At 35.5% G+C, this 22291-nt stretch overlaps 1 protein-coding gene across 1 annotated transcript; it reads left to right on the forward strand.

The window, feature by feature from the left end:
- The first annotated feature begins 11614 nt into the window (after nucleotides 1–11614).
- Nucleotides 11615–12157, forward strand: LOC137397330 (piggyBac transposable element-derived protein 2-like). The gene has a single exon (XM_068083621.1). It carries the CDS (start codon nucleotides 11615–11617, stop codon nucleotides 12155–12157), a length of 543 nt encoding a protein of 180 aa, XP_067939722.1.
- The last annotated feature ends 10134 nt before the right edge of the window (nucleotides 12158–22291 follow it).

Below are 22291 nucleotides of genomic sequence, written 5' to 3' on the forward strand. Positions count from 1 at the left end.
TCAGTGGTCACTGTGGAGCCCGGGGAGACATGATTCATTATAACTGCTCTCAATGTCCTATGGGTTCTGTCAGGTACTACTTGGAATATTGCTCTGTTGTTATACTCATCTAGAATTCCTACCACCCATCTTTCTTTGATAAGCCTGCCAATTCCTGCCTACAAATTTACCATGTTTAACAAAGGCTTTCATAATAGGTATGGAATGCAATGAATGAATGAATTTGGTACACATGACTGATAGGAGTCAGCTCTCATTATATTCATATCAATATGTGTAATACATGTAATTGTATATGTGGTTATAATAGCGCAGGTCCGGGACCCTCTACAGACTCAATGTAGTTTAGCTTTTTTTTACAAACAAGCTCTCATCAACTTGAAAGCGGAAGTTTATGCCTCCGTCCTCCAAGAATGCCGGGTCAATTTCTGTGGAATGAATCAATGGCAATGCTATCAAGCTCTTTCCCTAACCTCCGGTATGAATCTATGTCTCTTTGCTGTATAGTTACTCTTATGTTCTTATATGCATGTTCGTTTAACACCCAGGCCAAGATGTACCTAGAAAAGAGGAACAACAACCTCGATCAAGTATGACCCATCCTTTTGTAGAGTTGTTTGTTCACGCACGTGACTGCCCATGCTAGTGAGTTAACCGCCGGCTCCTTGGTCAATACTGTCTGCATTTTAACAAAAGCATAGTTACTGGCCATTTTTGTTAATTAGACCACAATAATGACCTGCTTGTCAAAACTCACCTTAGAATAACCTTTAGATCAAAATCTGAGAAGAGGGCAAAGAAAGATTTGTCTCTTAGAGATACCTGTGACCTACAGCGTGGACAGTCCCTGAAAACATGGATAGAACAGAAAAGTCATCATAAAATTTTCTTGGACTACCCATTTATTATTATCATGTCATACATTCATTCCCATGAATATGCTATGAAAAAATTACATATCAGTAGTGTAACTGTAAGTGGAAAGGGGTGTGCAACAGTACAGCCAGTGACAATGTGAGTGGAAGTTTTAATACATTGATCATGGCTCGACTGTGTTCAACTGCCCTGCATAACAACAACCAAAATCACACATTTACATGGACCTTTACTTATTCTGCTGTCGATTATGGAGTTTATTTTGGCCAATGAGGTGATAACTAAAAGCACTTACCATACACATACATGTACATGTGCGTAAGTCTTTACAGTTGGTCTGGCAAAGCAGCCTCATCGGGACTGGATCTACGCCGTTTTCATAAGATTTGGTGCTGCTCAGTAACTTAACAGACATCAACCAAGCCACAAATTCTTTATGAGGAAGGCTCAACTCAGTTGTAAATGAATACATCGTTTCACCCATGCCGTAATCCTTAGAGTGAACTGAACCAAGAAGCCAGAAATAGCATAAACCTCATAAAATTATTAATTAAATTATAAAAAAAAAACAAAAAAAACAAGAAAGACGGAGCAGCACAGATTGAGATGCAAAACTCTACAGGAAACACTGTCAGTGTCCGCACACTTGGTGGGACAATCTATGCTCATAGTGTTTATTACTCATAGATCAAGACACGTGACCACCTTCATTAAGTATCTTTGGTCACTCAAGGTGTGATCTACTTTACTCATAGTGGCAGTACGCAAAAAAATACTTTGTGATATTTTGTGCTTACGTGTTGACAAGCAGCATCCCATTGGTATCCAATTTTTTAATAAAGATGGATGGTATATTAGGTTATATTTTTATTAGAAATAATTTAATTAAAACGTAAAAACTGCACATCTTTAGAAAGACTATCGTTAGCGCGGCAAGATAACGGCGGCTACTAGCAGTCGGCAATAGAAAAAGCAAAGATGACCAAGGGGAAGAATGCCTGCGTTGTCATCTGCTGCAAAAATGCAAAATGCCGCATGTAAAGGAGAGGGGGAAATGTCCCCCTATTGACCCAAAACCAGAAGAGGAAAAAGGATCACTAAAGCAAAGAAGGTTAGATCAACTAAACATTTTTTTCATAATTATTATATTTCAAATATTTATAGGGTCAAACTCGAATAGCTCGAACACATTGTTAACTCAAACAGATTTGTTTGGTCTGCTCCCACACAATGATACATTGTTTTAGATAACTCGACCTCAACTCTGTTACCTCGAACAGTTTTTTGCCCAACGGCTACCGAGACAGTTGTTATCACTTTATTCAAAGCCATAGAGATAAACCTCAAAATTTACTACTTCATAGGTGTTGTTATTACTATCATCGGCAAAATACTTTTGTTAACGACTTTTTTTAAAGGTTTTGCAAAAAACAAAACTTTACAAACATCTGCTTAGCAATGGTCCTTCAAAAAGAAGGAAAAGCATGGTAACCTTCGGATAAACTTAAAGAAAAATTGGCAAAATTGATCTTGGTTAAAACGCTCAAAAGAAAAAAAATGTATTTTCTTCTGAGCATTTCAACAGCGATCAAGTTTCGCCAATTTTAATCTGAAAACGTCTTAGCAGTCACATCACCTAAAACAACAAACAAATCTCAAATGATAGAAAAATTTCTATACTTTCTGAAAAAAACAATTTTAAACTTTACATTAAAAGCATTTAATTTGAAACAAGCCATTTATGATTTTGATTTATATATAGTTTGTATATGTACATGTATCTACTAATAAATACATGGACTTAGGACAGTGCTCTGATAGCGTGAACGCTCTGATAACTTGAACACTTTTGCTCGATCTAGTGAAGTTTGAGTTATTCATGTTTGACTGTACATACAAATTATGTATATGATATAAATTATTTTATCATATAAAATAATTATAATTGTTATTTAAATAGCATAATTAAGATATATCATCATCCAATTGTATATGAATAATATTATTGTATGAACACAGACACAAAAATCATCGATTATTTATTCTAATATATTCTAATTCTGGTAGTACCCAGGCCTGCCAACCCAAGAGTGGGGCAATGCTTGAGATTTGGTTTTGGGGCAATTGATGTATCAATGATAGTATATATAAAATTGTGAAAATTGAGGCCAAAATCTCATTCATTTCCCACTCATTTTCATTTTTTTGGTGTGATTGCGCGAGTCTCATTTTCAATGATTGAGAGATGACAGGCCTGGTAGTGCCAACCAGTAAAGTAAGTAGAGTAATGTGTATGTATAAATTAATTAGTTGAACCTTAATGATGATCACTTCATAAATGATTTGAACACAATACACCCACAGTTATTCATCGATGTCGATATGCTTCTTTGTTTTAGTCCTGAGAAGACAAGAAAGAGATGTGCCAGTGCAAATGACGGTGATGAGTGTGGAGATTTTACAAAACTCCTGGTCGGCGATCAACTGATTGCTCGCATTAGATACAAAGCCAGGCGTCTAGAAAAACTTGACTTGATCACCGATAAAATGTAAGGCGCATTAGACACCATCAACAAACACATAGTTCTCATCCGAATGTTAATTCCTTCGTCTCAAAGCTGTGGTGTGTATGAAAAAATGTCTTACTTTTAATAGCACATTTGCTAAAGAACATAGGAAAGATGAACTAAATGGCATGCAGGAAGAGGAAAGAAAGGCTGAAGGTGATTTTACTAGGGGAGATTTTTGTTATCAAATAATTATGTAGGAGAGTACACTTGAGCCTTGACAACAATTGTTCAGGTTGACGAGTTCCCTAGATGAGATATTGACTTGCAACCTTTCAATAAATTTCTTATCCAGTGCACTGTCACTTATGCTTTAGAGATAATATGAGCCACAAAGGTTTCATGCATATGGTACACAGGTTTCGTGTATGGTACAGATGTTTTATGTGTATGGTACACAGGTTTCACATGTACCATACACATAAACTGATTTTGATACATGTGTACCAATACTCAATATATGTGTATGGTACACACAGATATCAAAGACAGTTAATATGCATGGTGCACATGCAATTAACTTGTTTGATTATTAAGAGTCATTGCTATGGAATCTACTACCGGTTACAGTGCGTAAAATTTTAAATGCTAATTCTTTCAAAAATGAACTGAAGCGCTACCTCAGACAACCAGACTAGACTAAACCAACTGAACAGACTTCTGCTGACTCTACTTTCAGGTTCCACGTCTTGATTAGCCTTGCTATTGCGCACTGGGACCTCATCATCACCTTCCCTGGAGCGACATTTTTTTTCTATTTCTCTTGTCCTTTTATACTGTGAGAAACACTCTCCATATTATTTTTTGTAGTTACATTATAGATGAAAATAAACAAACAAACAAACATGAAACCTGCAGATAATTGAGGCGTTGATATTGCACAATATCTATCTGGATCCAAACAATTTTGATATTCTACTACCAAGTTCTCTGGAAAACAAGTAAATTGAGGAAAGCCCATGTTAGCTTTACATACTTAGTTCAGATATTTAGGAGTCTTACCATACACCTGCCTGTCAATCATGCATACCTACCATATTTGAAAGCTAATCAAACAGATAACCATAAATGTACAATTTCTTGTTGAAGTGAAGAAGAAAGTGGTGGAAAAGATGAAGATGCGTGGTGGAAGAACAGTGGAAGGTATGTAGTAAAACTTAGTTTCTGCTGGACAGTGTATGCATTAATTAGAAAGCCAATGTAATTTTAGGTGACATTGTCCATTATGAATTTTAGCTGGATTCAAATATTGTTTGTATTGTCCACACACCGCCCCCTCCCTTCCCACCCCATTCCACACTTCGGAATAGGATAAGGTAAGAACAATGTATTTCTCTGTCGTTTGCATTTTTTATGGTATAATTTAACAAAATGATATAACACACAGGAACAAACAGTCTTGACGGAACATCCATTGGCTTTTGTTGACAATTTATCAAGATGCAGACTATATGTTGTTGTTCTAACCCTACTCTCCTACTCTGCCTAAGTGGTGAGATATTGTGGAAAACCGATGCGTGGTAAAATCTATATATGCTAAGTTCCAATATATGCTATGATTGGAACTTAACTTGTTGTTCTCAAATCCCAGACAAGGTTAAACGTTGCTGCCATTTGTATTTATGTTATCGAGTCCTAGATAAAGAAGAGCAGCAGAGGACCACTAAGCATCTCCCCATATGTAATACACGTCCGCCTAAACCAGTACCTACATTAGTATTTCCAAAACTTGATTCACCAAAACTAGATCACCAGCAACAACCTGGACCTCTTTTTTCCCACACAACCATACAATCACCTATACATGCAGCCATACCCACAACCATATCCACAACCATACCCACAACCATATCTACAACCGTGCCCACAACCGTATCCGCAACCGTACCCACAACCCTATCCATACCATCCGCAATTGTACCAGCAACTACAGCCGTACCATCAACTGCATCAACCATATCCACAACCATACATACAACCATATCTAGGTTATCCCTATCAGCCGTTTACTTACCAGCCCCCTTACCATGTGACCAATACGAACAAACCACGAACAACAACTCCCCCTAGTGCATCACTTGTACTTGAAAATACAAGATGTAAGTTAAGCTATTATTTATTAGTGGTCATACAGAAAGTCATGTTGTTTTATTATTATCTATTATTACTTATTATTTTCCCTCAAGTGATTCATTTTGTAGTTAGCGTTTTCATGAAACTAAGATATACTGCATTCTAATTTTTAGTGACTAGCGTAGAGGAGATTGAGGAGTTTTATGAGGTTTGGTTACAACAAGTCAAGAGTGGCGCCACAAAGAGCGAGGCTCTGAAAAAGTGTAATAAAGATTTTACCTCACTGAGAAGAGTGGCGCCAATAGTTCAACTAAATGTTACACGGGCCGACAAGTTTCGTGAGGTTAGTTTATTCATTGACTATCTTTTAAGCTTTGCCTAATATCAATTTTTATTAATGCAACTGTTTGGTAATAATTACCAAACAGCTTGTAAGCTGTAATTACCAAATAGCTTGTAGCTGACAATTGTTGTCAGCTACAAGCTATGCACCTGACCTAACCACAATGGCACCAAATAGGCCATGAGTCTTATCTGCATTACAACTGCAATGTGATTTTCAGATATTCATGGCTATGTAAAACTGTAAATTAGTATCAAACAGCAATCAATTTTTTTCGCATTTTTGATAGTTGATATTCTGTGAAATATTTTGACAGATAATCAATGAATGGGATGGGAGGAGCCTAGGCAATCTAGGATTGAGATGCAGGTCCCACATAATCGAAGCTCTGAAAGAAGAAGCTAAGAATGCGGGAAAGCTGCTGGAGTGAATGGTTGGAAACAAAAGAGTCAAGTAACTGTCAAGAAATTAGCTTTGTCTAGAAATATCATTCAAATTTTTTAAGGCGATGTTTTTTTTCACATTTATACATAACACTAAGTACATAAAGTATGTTTCAACATAGATTACTAAACAGTTAGTAAAAACATTAGTAAAAACGTTTTGTTATTTTATTAAATGCTCTACATGGATAAGTGTATTGACTGCAACCTTTCATTTGTACTTTACCTCATTTAATTTGCGCTTTTTATACATACAGCAAAAAATATTACATTATGTTTTGATATAAATTTGTTCTTTGTAAAATAAAAGCTGGTTAAAAGTATCTAGTTGATGGCAAAAATTTTATTAGATGGATAATACTGCTTCATTGTCGCCCATCACATAACCATAATGTATAGTCTATTATAGTCTTGTGACATCCCTCCTTGATTGTCCCACTATCAAAATGACTATATACAGCAAGGGTAATGTATGTAGCCTAGGCGGTTCACATACATGTATATGACACACATATGATGAATATGAGAATGGCCAATTCTACCTGTAAAGGAAGTTCTAAACAAAACAGCGGGTCAATAACCCTTCTGTTTTTCCTTTATATCATCCCAGTGCATGATATTCCACACACCAGTACAGCACAGTGTTCTGACACTGTCATGACACTGTATCAGCTGCTTATTAGCTCTATAAAAGGTTGATTTAGTGAAAGATTAGTACTTCATGTATCCATGTTGAAACATCTGGATACACCCTTGGTACACACTCGGTACACACACATACATCTGTAATACACACCGATACACATGAAAGTTGAATATCCATGTGTATACTGATTTGAGACAAATGTATACACAATGTGTAACCACATGTACCAATACACTTGTATACATATGTATTTTTGTGCATGACTTGTGTATGAACATGTACAAAATAGCAGTACATGTGGTTAAGGGCGTATAGACATGTGTATACATGTGTCTGACACCTTTTGAACACCTGAATTCACATGTCTGTACAAGGAGAGCAAAACCACTGTTAACAAAAAAAAATATATATATCCATTTTAGTAGTTGCACATAACCTTTCCTGATGTTCTCTTTTAAGTGTTTGCAAAGATCAGTCTCATGTAGTTGCTGTACTGCACAGTATGGTTAAAAACAACTAATAGCTATATTTTTCTTTTTTGTCATCCTTAACTTCAAATTTCTCAAATGTTTCAAAAGCAAAATGTTTATAAAACAGCCGAAAATTAAAACTACCAAAAAGGTCATATATTGTTTATGCTATTTCAGCAATCACAATATAAGTGTCTGACTACTATTTATCTGTTTCAGCTGATAGGATTATTCACAAAATTTGCTACACTAGCATAAACCTCTTACATCATCACTAAATCTAATGAATTCACTTTTACATCAGAAGAAATTGTTGTGGTCTTTCAAAAAATGGCTGAAGGAGGTAGCTGGAGCAATACTCAAAAGCAAGAAGAAGAATCAAATAACAATAATGCTATTATTTCAAACATAAGAGGTAATATTCATAATTTTACTAGAACATATGAAAAGATGCTCACTTCAGACAAAATATGAACAACTAGCTATCGTAAAATATTTTTTGGGAAAAATATTTGAGGAATATTAAATTCATGCCATTAAATCAAGCACAGTTCATGAATATGTATTAGGGCGACAGTTTATAATGTAAAGCACATGAAAAATAGCTTTGGTAATGAAAGTGTTCAGATTCTCATAAACAGAGTTCACTGATGTTGGCCTGTAATTTGTTTCTTTTCATGTAATTTGTCAACCACTAAACAATTAAATAAAAATATCCAATTTTAAAATGATTATTACAAAAATCAGTTTAAACAATGTTTCTAGTTATAACTTTGTATATTTTATCTACTTTCTTCTACATATCAATGTTGAACATATTTTGAGAGATTTTCTATGAAAAACTTGCTTTAGAAGTTGAAGATTCGATTTTTGATAAGAGTAAACAGCTGGAAAACTTCAAAACTATGTTTTGTACAACTTAACCTATTTAAAGTGCTGGTAAATATTCTAGTGCCAGGACATGAAATTATCAGTAAAAGAGTTTATTATTCATACGCTATACTACTTTAACGTAAACACAAGTTGTAACGATGAAGTTTTGTGTATAATTGTTTGTTGTGATTTTTATTTCTCTTCATTTAGCTTAGCCTGCAAAACTATTAGTCATTAATGCAGGTCACTGCAGGTCTAACACCTGTAACGTTCTGGTATTGCTAGAAATTTTAATTGCATTTCATTTCATTAGTAGTTTGTTAAATTTACACTCATAAGTATTCATGTTAGCTATGCTGTAATTTTAATATTGTAGATACTATCATTTGTAAAATTAATATAAGTTTAGTGATTTGAAATGTATATCATATTTTTTTCTACTAAATTTTGTTAACAGATGCAACATAATGTTTTTGCACAACATTTAGGTTCTAATATTTTGACATAAACGTATAGGCAGGAAAGTATCTAAAACTCTCTATGTGATATTTGAAAAACTAAATTTATCTATAACTTTGAGACAGAAGTTAATGATAAAGCCTTGTTACTTTGTTAAAATAACTTGTGAAAAAAATGAGAGTACACTGTAACAATAGGTCATAAACTTTAGTGTTAGAGTATGATTTTAATTGTCTCACTTAGAATCTAACTTAAGATCCAAATCAACTAACTAGTTACTATCTATAACTGCTGATGATAGTAGAAATTAGTGTTCCTAATAAAACAGTTGTGAATCTAAGGTATATGTGTCATGTGCAATGATCAAGATTTATTGTTTTCTCAGATCATTTAAGTATCTGATGGCCTGTTAAGTAATATTTAGGTTGTTTCTGTGCAGTTTCAGTTTACGCTCTAGATAAATCTAATTTGATTAATTACAACTAGATGAAAAAGTCGTAAAAGTTTTTAAATAGTTTTCTAGTATAAAAAACAATTTTGCATTAGAAAACTTCTTATATTTTCCGGTAACAGATATGACGCAAAGTGTGCCTAGCAGTTGGTTGATTTGGAAACAAATCTAGTATTTTCACTTTTAAACTTTCTTTTAATTCTGTGGTTACATACAAAGTTAACACAAGTTTTAAAATATGCTTATCCAAATAAAGAGCTTTATAACTCTAATTAAAATATTAATTTGCAGATCTACAGTTCGGAGTGCCAATAACTTGGGATCTAAATAAGATTTTAAGTGGAGATATATTCACTGCTTTGGACCCAAATTGTTATGAGTTCAGAGCTGTTTGGGGACACTTTATTAAATATATACCGGAACGACTTTCATCCACTTTTTGCAGACCAGCGGTATGAAAATAAGACTGTCACCGCATGTTTTTTCACTGGGAGTTTTATTAAAGGCTCATTTAGTGGGTGTTTCAGACATATTAAGACAATATTCACCAGTAATGAAGTCCTGCAGGTGAAGGGCTAAAAAATTAAATATAGTCATGTTTCAGACAGAAAAGCTTTGCATATGAGTAGATATACTTTATAAGTTTACAAAGCTCAAATTAAGTTGCTATTTGTATTTAAAAACTTTTATTTTAAAGATAACCATTTACAAAGGTGCAACTTCAATAACATTTTTTGAAAAGTTGGTTCTCATTAAATCTACTGGAGTCCTCTAAGAGGTTATGCTCATACACTTTGTGTTTAGCTTGTTACACAGAAAGTACATATCTTACCACTTTTAAGATGGCTTACTGCTTTAGCACTTTGAGTCGTTACTTTTACCCCACAGAGCCCCCTGTGACGCATACGTAAAATACATGTAACATTTGAGCAGCTGTGGTGCCTTGTAAAATTATCATTTTCTTAATCAATTTATCTAGAGTACATAAACTGTCCTATATTTTACATACATAGACAATTTTTCCCTAGTATACTGGGTTGTGCATTCATAGCTCATCCTGAAAAAGAGCAGGTTCCACATTGCCAGCCACTGACACAAAATGGCTAGAATCTTCAAATAATCTCAAGTCCAAAGTGCATTCCCACTGCAAACATCATCCTTAATATTGTTTAACAGGATCTGAACTTTACTCAAAATAATTATGTAATAAATTCTTTGATGTCTTGGTTCTTTTCATAAGCAAAATTAATTCATGTTACACCGGTGTAACAGTGGGCCTTTGTTCTGATTTCCTGCACTTCCTAGCTTATAGTTGAATTATGGCTGACAAACATGCATTGTAAAACTAATCTGCATTGGCTAATATGTGGTAACAATAATATGCGCTGTTGAAGTAGAAATGTCGTCTAATTATGTATTTCTTTCTGTGTTTGAACTGAGGGTCGTCACCAATACAAATGGATTATCAAGTAAGGTAAAGGTGGATATTTTTTACACCAAGTGAGTTGTTTTGACACTGGTATATAAGTTGAGGAGAACTTGAGAAGAGCCTAGTCACATTTTGTAGTTGAGCATCATGTGTTCTGTGAAATAGTAGTCAGTGTAATTAAATTTGTGAATTTTGTTGGTAACCAACATGGCTTCTTGATCTCGCGTGGAAGTAGAGGATATACTAGAAATTGTTGATGGCGACGACAGTGAAATTGAAGATTATGAGGAGAGTGATTCAGATGAAGATTGGCATCCAGACTTGCAGGTATTTAGTTGTGAATGCTTTATATGTAGGCGTAAGCACAGTTGGTCTCGATATAATTGTTCCTTTAGGGTGTTAAACCTGTCCTTCGACAACAAAATTACCATCTATAACATTGTTTCTTGATCTACTGTAGACTATTGGTGGGAATGATTGCGAGCCAAGTGATGAATAACCTTTATGTAACACAGTGCAGGCAACTGCACCTACAGCCGGCAATGTACCAAGAAGAGTCCGGCCCTCATACCGCTGGAGGAAAAAGGTCTTTCAACCACCAATTTTGGCATTCACCGGTGCCAAACTGGAGGCTCCAGCTAACCAGAATATAAAAACAGCATATCAGCACTTCCAACAATTTGTGACTGCTGATATGATTGATGGCATGGTTGACAATACCAACCTCTACAGCACACAAAAAATGGGAAAAAGCATCAGCACCACAAAGAAAGAAGTAGAGCAGATGATGGGAATTTATTTTCATATGGGCCTTGTACGAATGAGCAGCTTGAGACAATACTGGGAACAAGGTACCAACTATGTACCAGTAAGTAGTGTAATGCCACGGAATAGGTTCCAACATCTTACTACCCAACTGCACTTTGTCTACAACAGCAGCATATTAGATGAACAGAAGAAAGACAAGCTTTGGAAAATTTGACCATGGTTAGACAGTCTGAGGGATCAGTGCCTAAAAGTAACAGGAGAACAGTATGTTACAGGATGATACAGTATCGAGGAACAACCAACCCAATCAGGCAGTATATAAAAAGCAAACCACTTCCATGGGCATTCAAGGTATGGGGTAGAGCTGGTACCAGTGGAATGCTCTTTGACATTTATCAAGGTGGTGATGGCACCCGAAGCCATCTTGACCAAGGTGGAGATGTAGTGATGAAGCTAGTCCTTACACTAGAAAAAAATTCGACCTATAAGATCTATGCAGACAATTTATTTACCAGCGTTCCACTCCTGGAGAAACTTTTAGGGTGGGGATTACAGAACACTGGCACTGTCAGACAGAATCAGCTTCTAAACTGTAACATCAAAGGTGAAAAAGAGCTCAAGAAGGAAAGCAGAGGGTCATTTGACTTTCGGGTCAAAGACACTCCCAAAATTTCGGCTGTTAGATGGTTTGACAACCGAGCAGTGACAATGCTCTCGACCCATACCTGTGTAGAGCCACTGCACATGGCTAGAAGATAGGAAAAAAAGGCAAAGAAAAAGATTGATGTTTCCATGCCTGCAATTGTGGCAGATTACAACAACCACATGGATGGTATTGACATACTCGACCCCTTTCTGGCAAAGTACCGATTTAGAATACGGTCTAGGAGACGGTATATCTACCTCTTTTGGCATTTTCTCTCCATGGGTCTGGTCAATAGTTGGCTAATGTACAAGCGAAAATGCCGCTTGTTGCAGTTTCCAGACACTCCCGCAGCGCAAGTTTTAAACAATAGTAGCTGAGTGCCTGGTATCAGTTGACAGCGACAAGAAGTGTGGCCGACACACATCTTCTAACCCGCTGATAACCAAGCAAAAGGTTGTGAAAATTCCATGTGCTGATGTGAGAAAAGATCAAGTGGTCCATTGGCCAGCAAAGAATGAAAAGAGAGGAAGGTGTAGGCTGTGTGAAATAAATAACACTAACACAATGTGCAGTAAATGTGGTGTGCGGTTGTGCTTTGTGGACGGACATAATTGTTTCGTGGACTTCCATGCGTAAGAGTTTTCATGTACATGATTCAAAAAGGTCCTGCTCAACTGTAACAGTTCACAATCTTATTTTCCTATCATTTATGTCATTTCAGTGATACTGGTAAATGCAATTTTATAATTATAATAAAACATTCAATATTCAACTCTTGCTTTTAATTTACACTGTAATGCCCAATGTGACATATTCGTCACAAAGCAAAAAACATTAAAAAAAGACATAATGAATTTTTTTCTTTTTACCCTTGCAAAAAGGAAGCTGAAACCACCTAATTTAAAAAAAACTTTTTTTTATTATGGCTTCAACCACCTGGGTTCTGCGGGGTTTCAAACAATGCCAAAGGACACAAATAGGCCTTGATCAGCTGCTGGTGAATTTATCCATACATATGTCATTTATAAATGACCTGAAAGGTCATTTTGGTCATAGAAGCATGGCATTAGGTATGACTCATTTGACAACCTGCCTATTGACTGGGGCCTGTAATGAGCGTAAAATATAGGCGACAGTCGTGTAGCTTCTTGAAAATGAGGGATATAATCTAGGGCTTATAAAGTTAACCATCAATCTGTTGGTTCAGAGAATGAGAAGGTAGCATTTTTTAATTCATGATTAACATATACAAGCTGTTGTTAAAGATTGCTTAGTCACTTGTCTAAATGGATGATCGCTTAAATGCTCTTTTGGCAAGTGGCTTTTTAGCAGATTTTACATGGCCACTGAGTGCTGGAAGGTGACCCTAAATAAAAAAGTTGAAGACAGATTGCTTTTAATTTGTGATAGCCTAAGAAAAAGGCAAGTGCTAGCTTTTTGGTTGACTTTCAATTTGGCTAAGCTCAGCATCACATGGAGATGACTCAGGCAAAGTTTACACTGGCACTTTTTTCTAAAATATACAGACGATACTATTTTTCGATTGAGCTCACCGTCTTTGCTTTCTTTTTCCACCAATCATACTAAGGCCTTCATCCGGGTCAGAGTCTTGTACAGAGACCATTTTGGAGTTTGCATTTGTCCTTTTTAAAAACTTCTCCATGACTGTCACCACGACCTCTCATGTACATCTGTCAGTCAGCTACGTGAGCCACACGGATGAATATTACCGTAAAACCTGTATTTGAAGGCCATCTCAATTCGAACGCCACTATAGCAAAAGGGTTAAAAGAATGGAGTGCCATCTTTTATTTGAAGGCCACCTGCATTTGAAGGTCACCTATATTTGAGAGACACTTTGCCGTTCATCACGCTAGTTTGTAATCAAAGGTGCCTAACTAGGCAAATTGTACTAAACGACCACTCCGCTTTTGATGGACTTTGAGTTTTGTGGGCCAATATTAAATGCATTGACCATGCATCAGACAAGTGACTAGATGCACCTAGATCATTGTGCCTAGAGATTTAGCCTACAACATTGAGGCCTTGGCACAAATGTACTTTTGTACATTTTAATTTTGTACAGTTATGTACATTTTTAGAGCCGCTCTAAAAATGTACATAACTGTACAAAATTAAAATGTACAAAAGTGAACCCTAAGTAAACTGAACAAACAAAAGGCCCATGAGAATGAAGTTACCAAAAGGCAACAAGGGAAGACCTAGTCGCTTGGACAAGGCTACACAGTCAGTGATCAGCTGCCTAAAAGTTTTTAGCATTTTAAAAGTAGCGCAATTGGTTTCAGGTGCTGATGAGGTGCTCGGATGTATGTCTTGTTTCAGGCATAGCCAAATAATTGTTAGAAAAGTCCAATACCTTTGCAACCAGAAAAAATCCTAAAAAACTAATCAGGCTCTAGAAAACTGATTAAGTGGGATGGGTTTGAGCCCTTAGCTAGTATCTAGAAGAAAAAATAACAAAGGAAGGCCATTAAGCTAGTTCAGTATGCCACAAAGAAAATGGCTGAGCTTAGATTGTACAGCACTTCATGTTCAGGATTCCTTTGTCATTGTCAAAACAATATGTGTGCTACAGGATGTCTGCCTTTTTAAAAATGTAGCGCAGTCGCACAAGGTCTGGCTCTAGCTGGCTCTACCGCTGAAGTTCTGATTAAGGAAATATGTTCCCTAAAGTAGTATTGCGTGTTTAAAGCTGGCTGACCATTAGTCCCGGCCATCTCTTGAGCAAGCTAGGCTTGGCTCAACAAGAACTAAACCTATTGAACGACACAAACGACCCACAAAGTTTCAAAGCAAAAAAAGGATAAAAAAGAGAAAAAATACACATAACTCTTGTGTTCTGCTTATATTTGTATCTTTATAATTCATTAAATCAAAATATGCATTATTTGACTATGAAATGTTATTGATCAAGTTTTGGTGTGTTGGCTAGTGACAAAGTTATTCCAAAATAAACCACAACTAAAAACAGTAAAATAAATAGGTTTTGTTCGAAAATCTATTGTAGTAAGATCTTTCCACATCATTGTGATAGCAGTTGTTGCAGTTAGTTGTTTTACTTTGAAGTTTCAAGAAGTGTAAAGTGCATGACTTTACTCCTCTTCATCATGCCTTTCAAATGCTCCCAACACCTCAACTTTTGTTCAAAAAACTAATAACAGGGAATCTTTTGAGTGATGGAAAAATAACCCTATTAGATATGAGGTGGTTTGTTTCCATATATGTATTAGTTTTAAACATTGCAACAAACATATTATAAATAAAATAATTCTAATGAAGCAACCTAAACAAGTTGATCTAATGATATTTATACTTTCCCTTTATATGTAGGCCACTGTTTTCAATCAGGAATATGTTTTCAAGGTGTTCAGAGTACAGAACAGACCTTTATGGCTACAGTATATTGCTCAGAGGAGAAAGGTGAAAAGAGATTGTCAAGCAACTGTAGGAGGATATTGTGGGGAATATGAAAAAACACTATACCATGGATGTTCAGCAACATCAGCTGAAAAGATTTGTGCCTCTAGATTCAATCGCGCATATGCAGGCAAAAGAATTGGTAAGATTATAATTTTCTTTCATGTTTATTTAAAAATTAATAGTGATGTTGTTTATAATTACTCTATTAAGTAAAACCACAAAAAAATTGTATAATACGGAAGTATTGTAAAATACTCTTGACGCTTTATAGTTTAATGACACCATGATACAAGCTGGCAAACCAGGCTTTACACATCTATTATCTCCATTCGAAAAGGTTCTGGTGATAACATTTATGCTTTGCAAGAAGTTTTAAAAAAGGATGGCTCTTTGTTATTCTTTCAGGTCATTTTCTAATTGCTAATCACAACCATTGATTAGCAAAATATAAAAATGTTTTTTGTAGTCATGCTAGTGAGAATGTCCGCAACGTATACCCTAATTCTAAATTAAAGTTCTGCCTATTTTTGGTACCCATTTCATGTTGCTACCATAATAACAAAATTAAGTATGCATGAATTTGAATACAGCTACAGCATGCACTTTTAAAGCTATGTGAAGCTATGATTGCTACAAAGATCATAGCACGTGATCATAGATCAAAGATCATAGTGGATAATCCACATATTCACCAATTTTTTTAATTTTAATTGGCTATAATGTAATACTTTATGCAAATGCAAATGCAATACTTTTCGTTTGCAAATGCCATGTGACTAGTGAAGGGTTTGAGGGTCAGAAGAAATACACTTTTCCTTTGTAATTTTATGATGAAAGATTATTATTGGCTTCACAAAAGAAATATAATTTTTGAAGGACTATTTAACCCTCTCTGTATATTGGTCATCTTGTCACAAATCAATCAAATTGATGTGTGCACACCAAAGAAAAACTTTGCAATAAATGTCCACAGTAGTCAATCATAAATTTACTACAAACTTGCATAGAACAGTTAATAAGTTAAGGTCAACTTAGGTTTTTCATTCACATCACAAGTGGGTTCTTTTGTAGTTCTTGGCTACTTTGTTTTGCTTTGCCATTGGGCACATTCATTCTCTAGGCGGGTCTGATTAATTTGGAGTCTAGGCAAGCCTGGTGTTGTATCAGACATACTCTCAGGATGGTTTTGGTGTCGAGGCTCATGGTGCAGAGGTTGGTCATGCAGCTATGCAATTTTTAGTGTTGAAAGTTTCTGCAATCTTTCTTGTGCATTTGAAAGTTTTTTGTTGTTTCTTGATTCAGCCAAGTGAGCAGCTGCTGTCAGGTTAACCGTCTGATGATTGCTGTAGAATTTGCACCTTTGCAAGTTGTGATAGCCTGGTTTTTTCACGTCTTTTTTAATATTGTTGTGGAAGGATTTTGTTCTGTTCTCATCGGTGAGCATAAATAGGTTTCAATCTGTCATGGCTAAGTATCATTGACTTTCCCTTTTCTTCATTAAATTACTGTCGTTCTGCCAAAGTTTGAAAAGTTGGTTAGACTTGACAAAGCTAACTAGAAGCTTAAGACTGCCACCCTTTGCGGTCCTTTGTTCACCATTCACATCCAGATTTGTAATGCGTGCAAAGGGCTTTTATGTTGTCGCATTGTCTAATTGCCACCTGAACTTCCCTGACCATGACAAAAGCTTCTTTTAGCCTCATTATACTTTTTCATCTTTTAATTCATCACTTGATCTTTCTGAGGGAAAGTTTGATGGGTAGTTAAGTGAGGACAAACGCATAAAATTGTGCGACAAGTTTAGTTTCCGATCTGACATGAGTATATTTGCGACTTTTCTAAGCAACAAGTAGTAGGCCTTCATCAGCTTGTTTGCTTTCTTGTTGAGCCTTTTCAGTTTAGGGTGAATTGGATCAAGTCTTAGGCTACTAGGCTACTTTTTGCCTTTAGGCTGACTGAAACCTATGTTCGGTTTCCAGTTCAAAGGAGCTTGCTAATAACTGCTAACAAACCAACATACTGAATAATTTATTACCAGAAAATGCACTATGGCCATCGATCATCTTGAAAAAAAGTGCAAGCATATTTTTCTGCAACTGCATTCATATGTTGCAGTGAAGAGAAAGACACCAATATTTATCTTTGTTCTAGACCAACATTGTCAAATAGCTTAAAACTCTTTTAACTGGCTTTTGATGGCAGTGTTTGATTGCCATGGAAGATTCATTCACTAAAATAAGCTGTTTTACCATCGATCTCATCACCAGCATTGAATTCACTGAAAAGATGAAATGTCGAACCTCTCCATCAAAACAACAGCTCTGTCAGTCTTTCTTCATGTTCAAGTTTCTGGCATTGTCGTTTTACCATCTCAATCAATCGTTCAATGTGCTCAGGTCACCACCTTCTTAACTGTATACTTGCCGATGAAACTACAACGTCTTCTTTGGGTTGAAGCTGAGCAAAATATACCAGCTGCACCTCTACACCCAGATATGTAGTGTTACTAGGGCGAGGCACCTAATGAACAATTGTCTTCTGGGTCTTTAGATGGTTCAGGCTAGTTTTCAATCTGTTTTCCCTCAATCATTATAATGAGCAGTAGTTTTGGAATGCAATTTCAGATTCATCAAATCTCTCAATATCTGCATCTTGTTTTGTAACAAATGGCCACACCGATTAGTGCAGAGAATAATACATCTTGCTCGGGAACACTGTGGTAGCCAATATTTAAAAGAGAATTAGTGTGAGAAAAAAACAGCATTCTTAAAAAGGTATCATCAGTCAAAATCTCAAATGCTGCCAATCTTGACAAACAAATCAAAAGATTTTATGATCAACCATTTGGTAGTACACACTGTGTTTATCAAAAAAACTCTAAACCTTTAGAATAGAAAAATACCGTAGAATGAGGACAGCTATGAGTCTGCAACAAGGCTGTGCACTCTTACTTGGGCTTCTAAGGGTTTGTCACATCTCCTAAACCAAACCATGCAGAGACAGGTTGTGTGGTTGACTTAACTTTGCCTTTACGTGCTTTTGACATTTATCATTTCTGTCTTACATTTTCAAGCCAAGATAAGATTGATCACTTTAAAGACACAGTTTACATTTTCGTATTTTGTGAAAAGGTGAAAAAGTGCATGGATCGTTATTACTTCTATTAGAACAGGTGTTCCTTTTTCTCGTGTGCTATATTTGATTTTCAAGAAGGTCTAAAAGCAAAGCTTATGAACACTTTTTTGTGCTTTGACCCCAATTCAATTTTTTGTGAACTAATTTCAAAGTCACTGGTTGGTCATTTTAATTAGTACTGTGCTATACTGTATTTTCAAAGAGTTGATAAAAGTTGCTAATAGCCACAAAAACTTTTATATTAGACTCATTTGTTTTTCAGTTGTGCTAAAACAAGTCTAATTGCCATTAACACCCCAAATTAGTATCTTGCTCACTTGGTGATTGATGAAAGCCTTACTGCAACAAGTATTAGGCTTTTCTACTTCCATTCTTTATTATTTCGTGGACTGGCTTTTTTCTTCTAATTCTTTTTTTAGTTTCTTAAGTTTATTAGAATATTGTAGTTGAAGTTTGATAACTGCATTGTTTTTCTTTCTTTTGGTCTCATTTATCTTTTGGTAATAAATACATTATTTCATGATTTCTTTATGGATGTGTTGTGTTCTATTTCATGCGCCTAACAATATTTCTATCAGAAATTGATAGATCTAAAAAAATAAGAGGAATATATGCTACTATGAATCAAAAAGGTTAGGAATACTTTTGGTTGCAGACAGAATGTCTACAGAACTTGCTTCTTGAAATATATAATATGTCTAATGATTCAATAAACATATAGTGAGTTTATGTCAAAAATGACATAACAATATATTTACTATGTTGTCTATTACTAATCATCACAATTTATGAGCTAAAAATGTTACTCCTTGTACTAATGTCATCTTTTCATTAAAGTGTTATTATTTTACTAGAGAGTATTTGTTCTACAGGAACTGGTTTTGGACAAGGAACATACTTTGCAAAGTCAGCCCATGAGGCTACCGTGTATGGATATGAGACTGAAAAGGTTTTAGTTATACGTGCAAAGGTGCTGACTGGCAAAATGATTTCAGGCCTTGTTAATCAACCTACTGCCAAAGACATAAAATCTCAGAATGTGCACACTTCAGTGGATGACTGCGCTAATCCTAGCCTTTTTGTGGTATATAATGATGTAGCTGCTTACCCTGAATATGTTATACACTATCAAGAACCTAAGAAATAAAGGAATAATTTTAGAAAATGCAGTCAACATTTTTGAATCTCTTGAATAGAATAGAATCTTTGAATAGAATGAAGTACTTCTCCCAAATACACAAATTACAGCGTTTACTGGTCTTATTGTAACTACTCATTTTTTCAATACTCTCCACTTGATGTCGTACTGGATGGATCGATCTTTAAGCTGCCATATATAATTACTTAGCTCTGTTGAAGTTCTTTTTAATGGATTGTGAAGCTGCTACGATGGTTGTAAAATCTTTTATTAAATGAGCCCTCTGTCAGGCCAACTTATGTCTGTCTGGTAGCATCAGGTTTGTTGGTCATAACTGTAGCCTGATAGATGACACAACTAGACGAACATGCATTTAGCAGAGGACATGTATCTTTATATCGACAGTTATATATATATAGGTATATATATATATATATATGTAAATATATATATATATTTATTTATAAATATATATATGTATATATATATTTATTTATAAATATATATATGTATATATATAATATATATATATACATTTATATATTAATATATAAATATATATATATATATATACATATATATATATATATATATATATATATATAAAGTTGTTTCCTCACCTCGGATACCCCGTATGGGTGGTAAATTCTGCTCTAACTCGGGTCTCCTACCAGAGACCTGGGAGTTTGAGCACTCGCCTCAAGATCTTAGCTGTTCCCACTTTTCTGCAACTCACCTGAGTTGATTGTTGTTGGTATTTGGGCAAACCACATTTTATGCGCCGGTGTTATTGCGCCCAGTGCCCCAATGACTGCTGAGATTACAGTTGTTCTTACATTCCAGAATTTTTCAATCTCTTCTCCAAGAGGGAGATATTTCTCTACCTTTTCTTTTTTTTGCTGGCTATATTGTAGTCATTGGGTACTGCTATATCTATTATAGTAGCCTTCTTGTTCTCCTTGTCTACCACCACTATATCTGGTTGGTTTGCTAGGACATGCTTGTCAGTTCGAATGTAGAAGTCCCAGATGATCTTAGCGCGGTCATTTTCATTGGCCTTACGAGGAGCTTCCCACCAGTGTTGTGGTTTATTAAGGCCATACTTATCACATAGACTTCTATACACAACACCTGCGACATGATTATGCCGCTCAGTGTATGTGTTTCCTGCTAGCTGCTTGCATCCACTGATGATGTGTTGGATGGACTCAGGTGCATCTTTGCACAGTCTGCATCTAGGATCGTCTCTAGTGTGATAGATTTTCGTTTGGAGTTGCCTTGTTGGGAGCACTTGCTCCTGGGCTGCCAGGATTAGCGACTCTGTATTGGCCGTTAGGTTTCCTTTGTTCAGCCACACATATGTCTGGTGAAAATCGCCAACCTTAGATATTTGTTGGTGGTAAGCACCATAAAGAGGTTTCGTGTGCCAGTCAATTTTCTCGTCACCAGGGCGTAGGTTCGTTGTAAGTGCAGCCGATTGAAATTCAGCTAGCAACTTATCTGAAATGGCCATGGAGGCCGCATATGCTTTAATGTTTTGCTCCTCCTCTTTCACTGTCTGCCGTACACTTTTGAGTCCCCCTACCGCCATCTTTCCTATCAAGATACAATCTAGTAGTATCAGATTTTTGGTGGAGTGCTTCATGCATGGTCAGCAGTTTACGAGTTGCTTTATCTGTTTCTTTGATGGCTTCCTTAGTCCACTTTATTATGCCTGCTGGATATCTTATTACTGGCAGTGCGTAGGTAATTATTGCTATGACTTGGTTCTCAGCATTGAGCTCACTCCGTAAGACCTGCCAAAGGCGTTTCTTGTATTCGGTAATGGTTTTGTGACGTACCTCGGCTTCGTGGTTGATGTTGAAAGTTGAATCCCCAAGTACTTGTACCCTTCTTCTATATCTTTGATGGTACCATTTGGCATTCTTAGGCCATCTGTGAGCATAGAATGGCCTTTCTTAAGAATTAGCCTTCCACATTTCTCAATACTGAAGGTCATTATATATATATATATATATATATATATATATATAAATATACATGTATATATATATATATATATATATATAAATATACATACATGTATATATATCAGATTTCGATCAGCTCAGGAAACTTAGAGCACTTTTATAGACGACATGACCATAAATACAATTATTTTGTATATATATGTATATACATACATATATATATACATATACAGTGTATATATGTTTATATATATATGTATACATGCATATATATACATTTATATATAGATAATGAGCAGTATAATGAGTGTTTAACTGTTAGCATACACTAGTCCAGTGTTTTTCAAACTTTTTTGAGTCTAGGCACATTTTTATATTGGGAAAAATTTGCTGCACACCGCTAACTAAAAATTTAATAGAATGACACTCTGAACAGTACATTTATTCACACAATAATTCGTCAAATTATTTATATTCAGTCAGCGTGAAACTTGGAAACATCCAGGTTTGTGTTTATCTTAACCTGGCCTGTTTAGACAAACGAAAAGCCAATATCTTGGCAG

The sequence above is a fragment of the Watersipora subatra genome, chromosome 5, assembly GCF_963576615.1.
Source record: "Watersipora subatra chromosome 5, tzWatSuba1.1, whole genome shotgun sequence".
NCBI classification, from domain to species: domain Eukaryota; kingdom Metazoa; phylum Bryozoa; class Gymnolaemata; order Cheilostomatida; family Watersiporidae; genus Watersipora; species Watersipora subatra.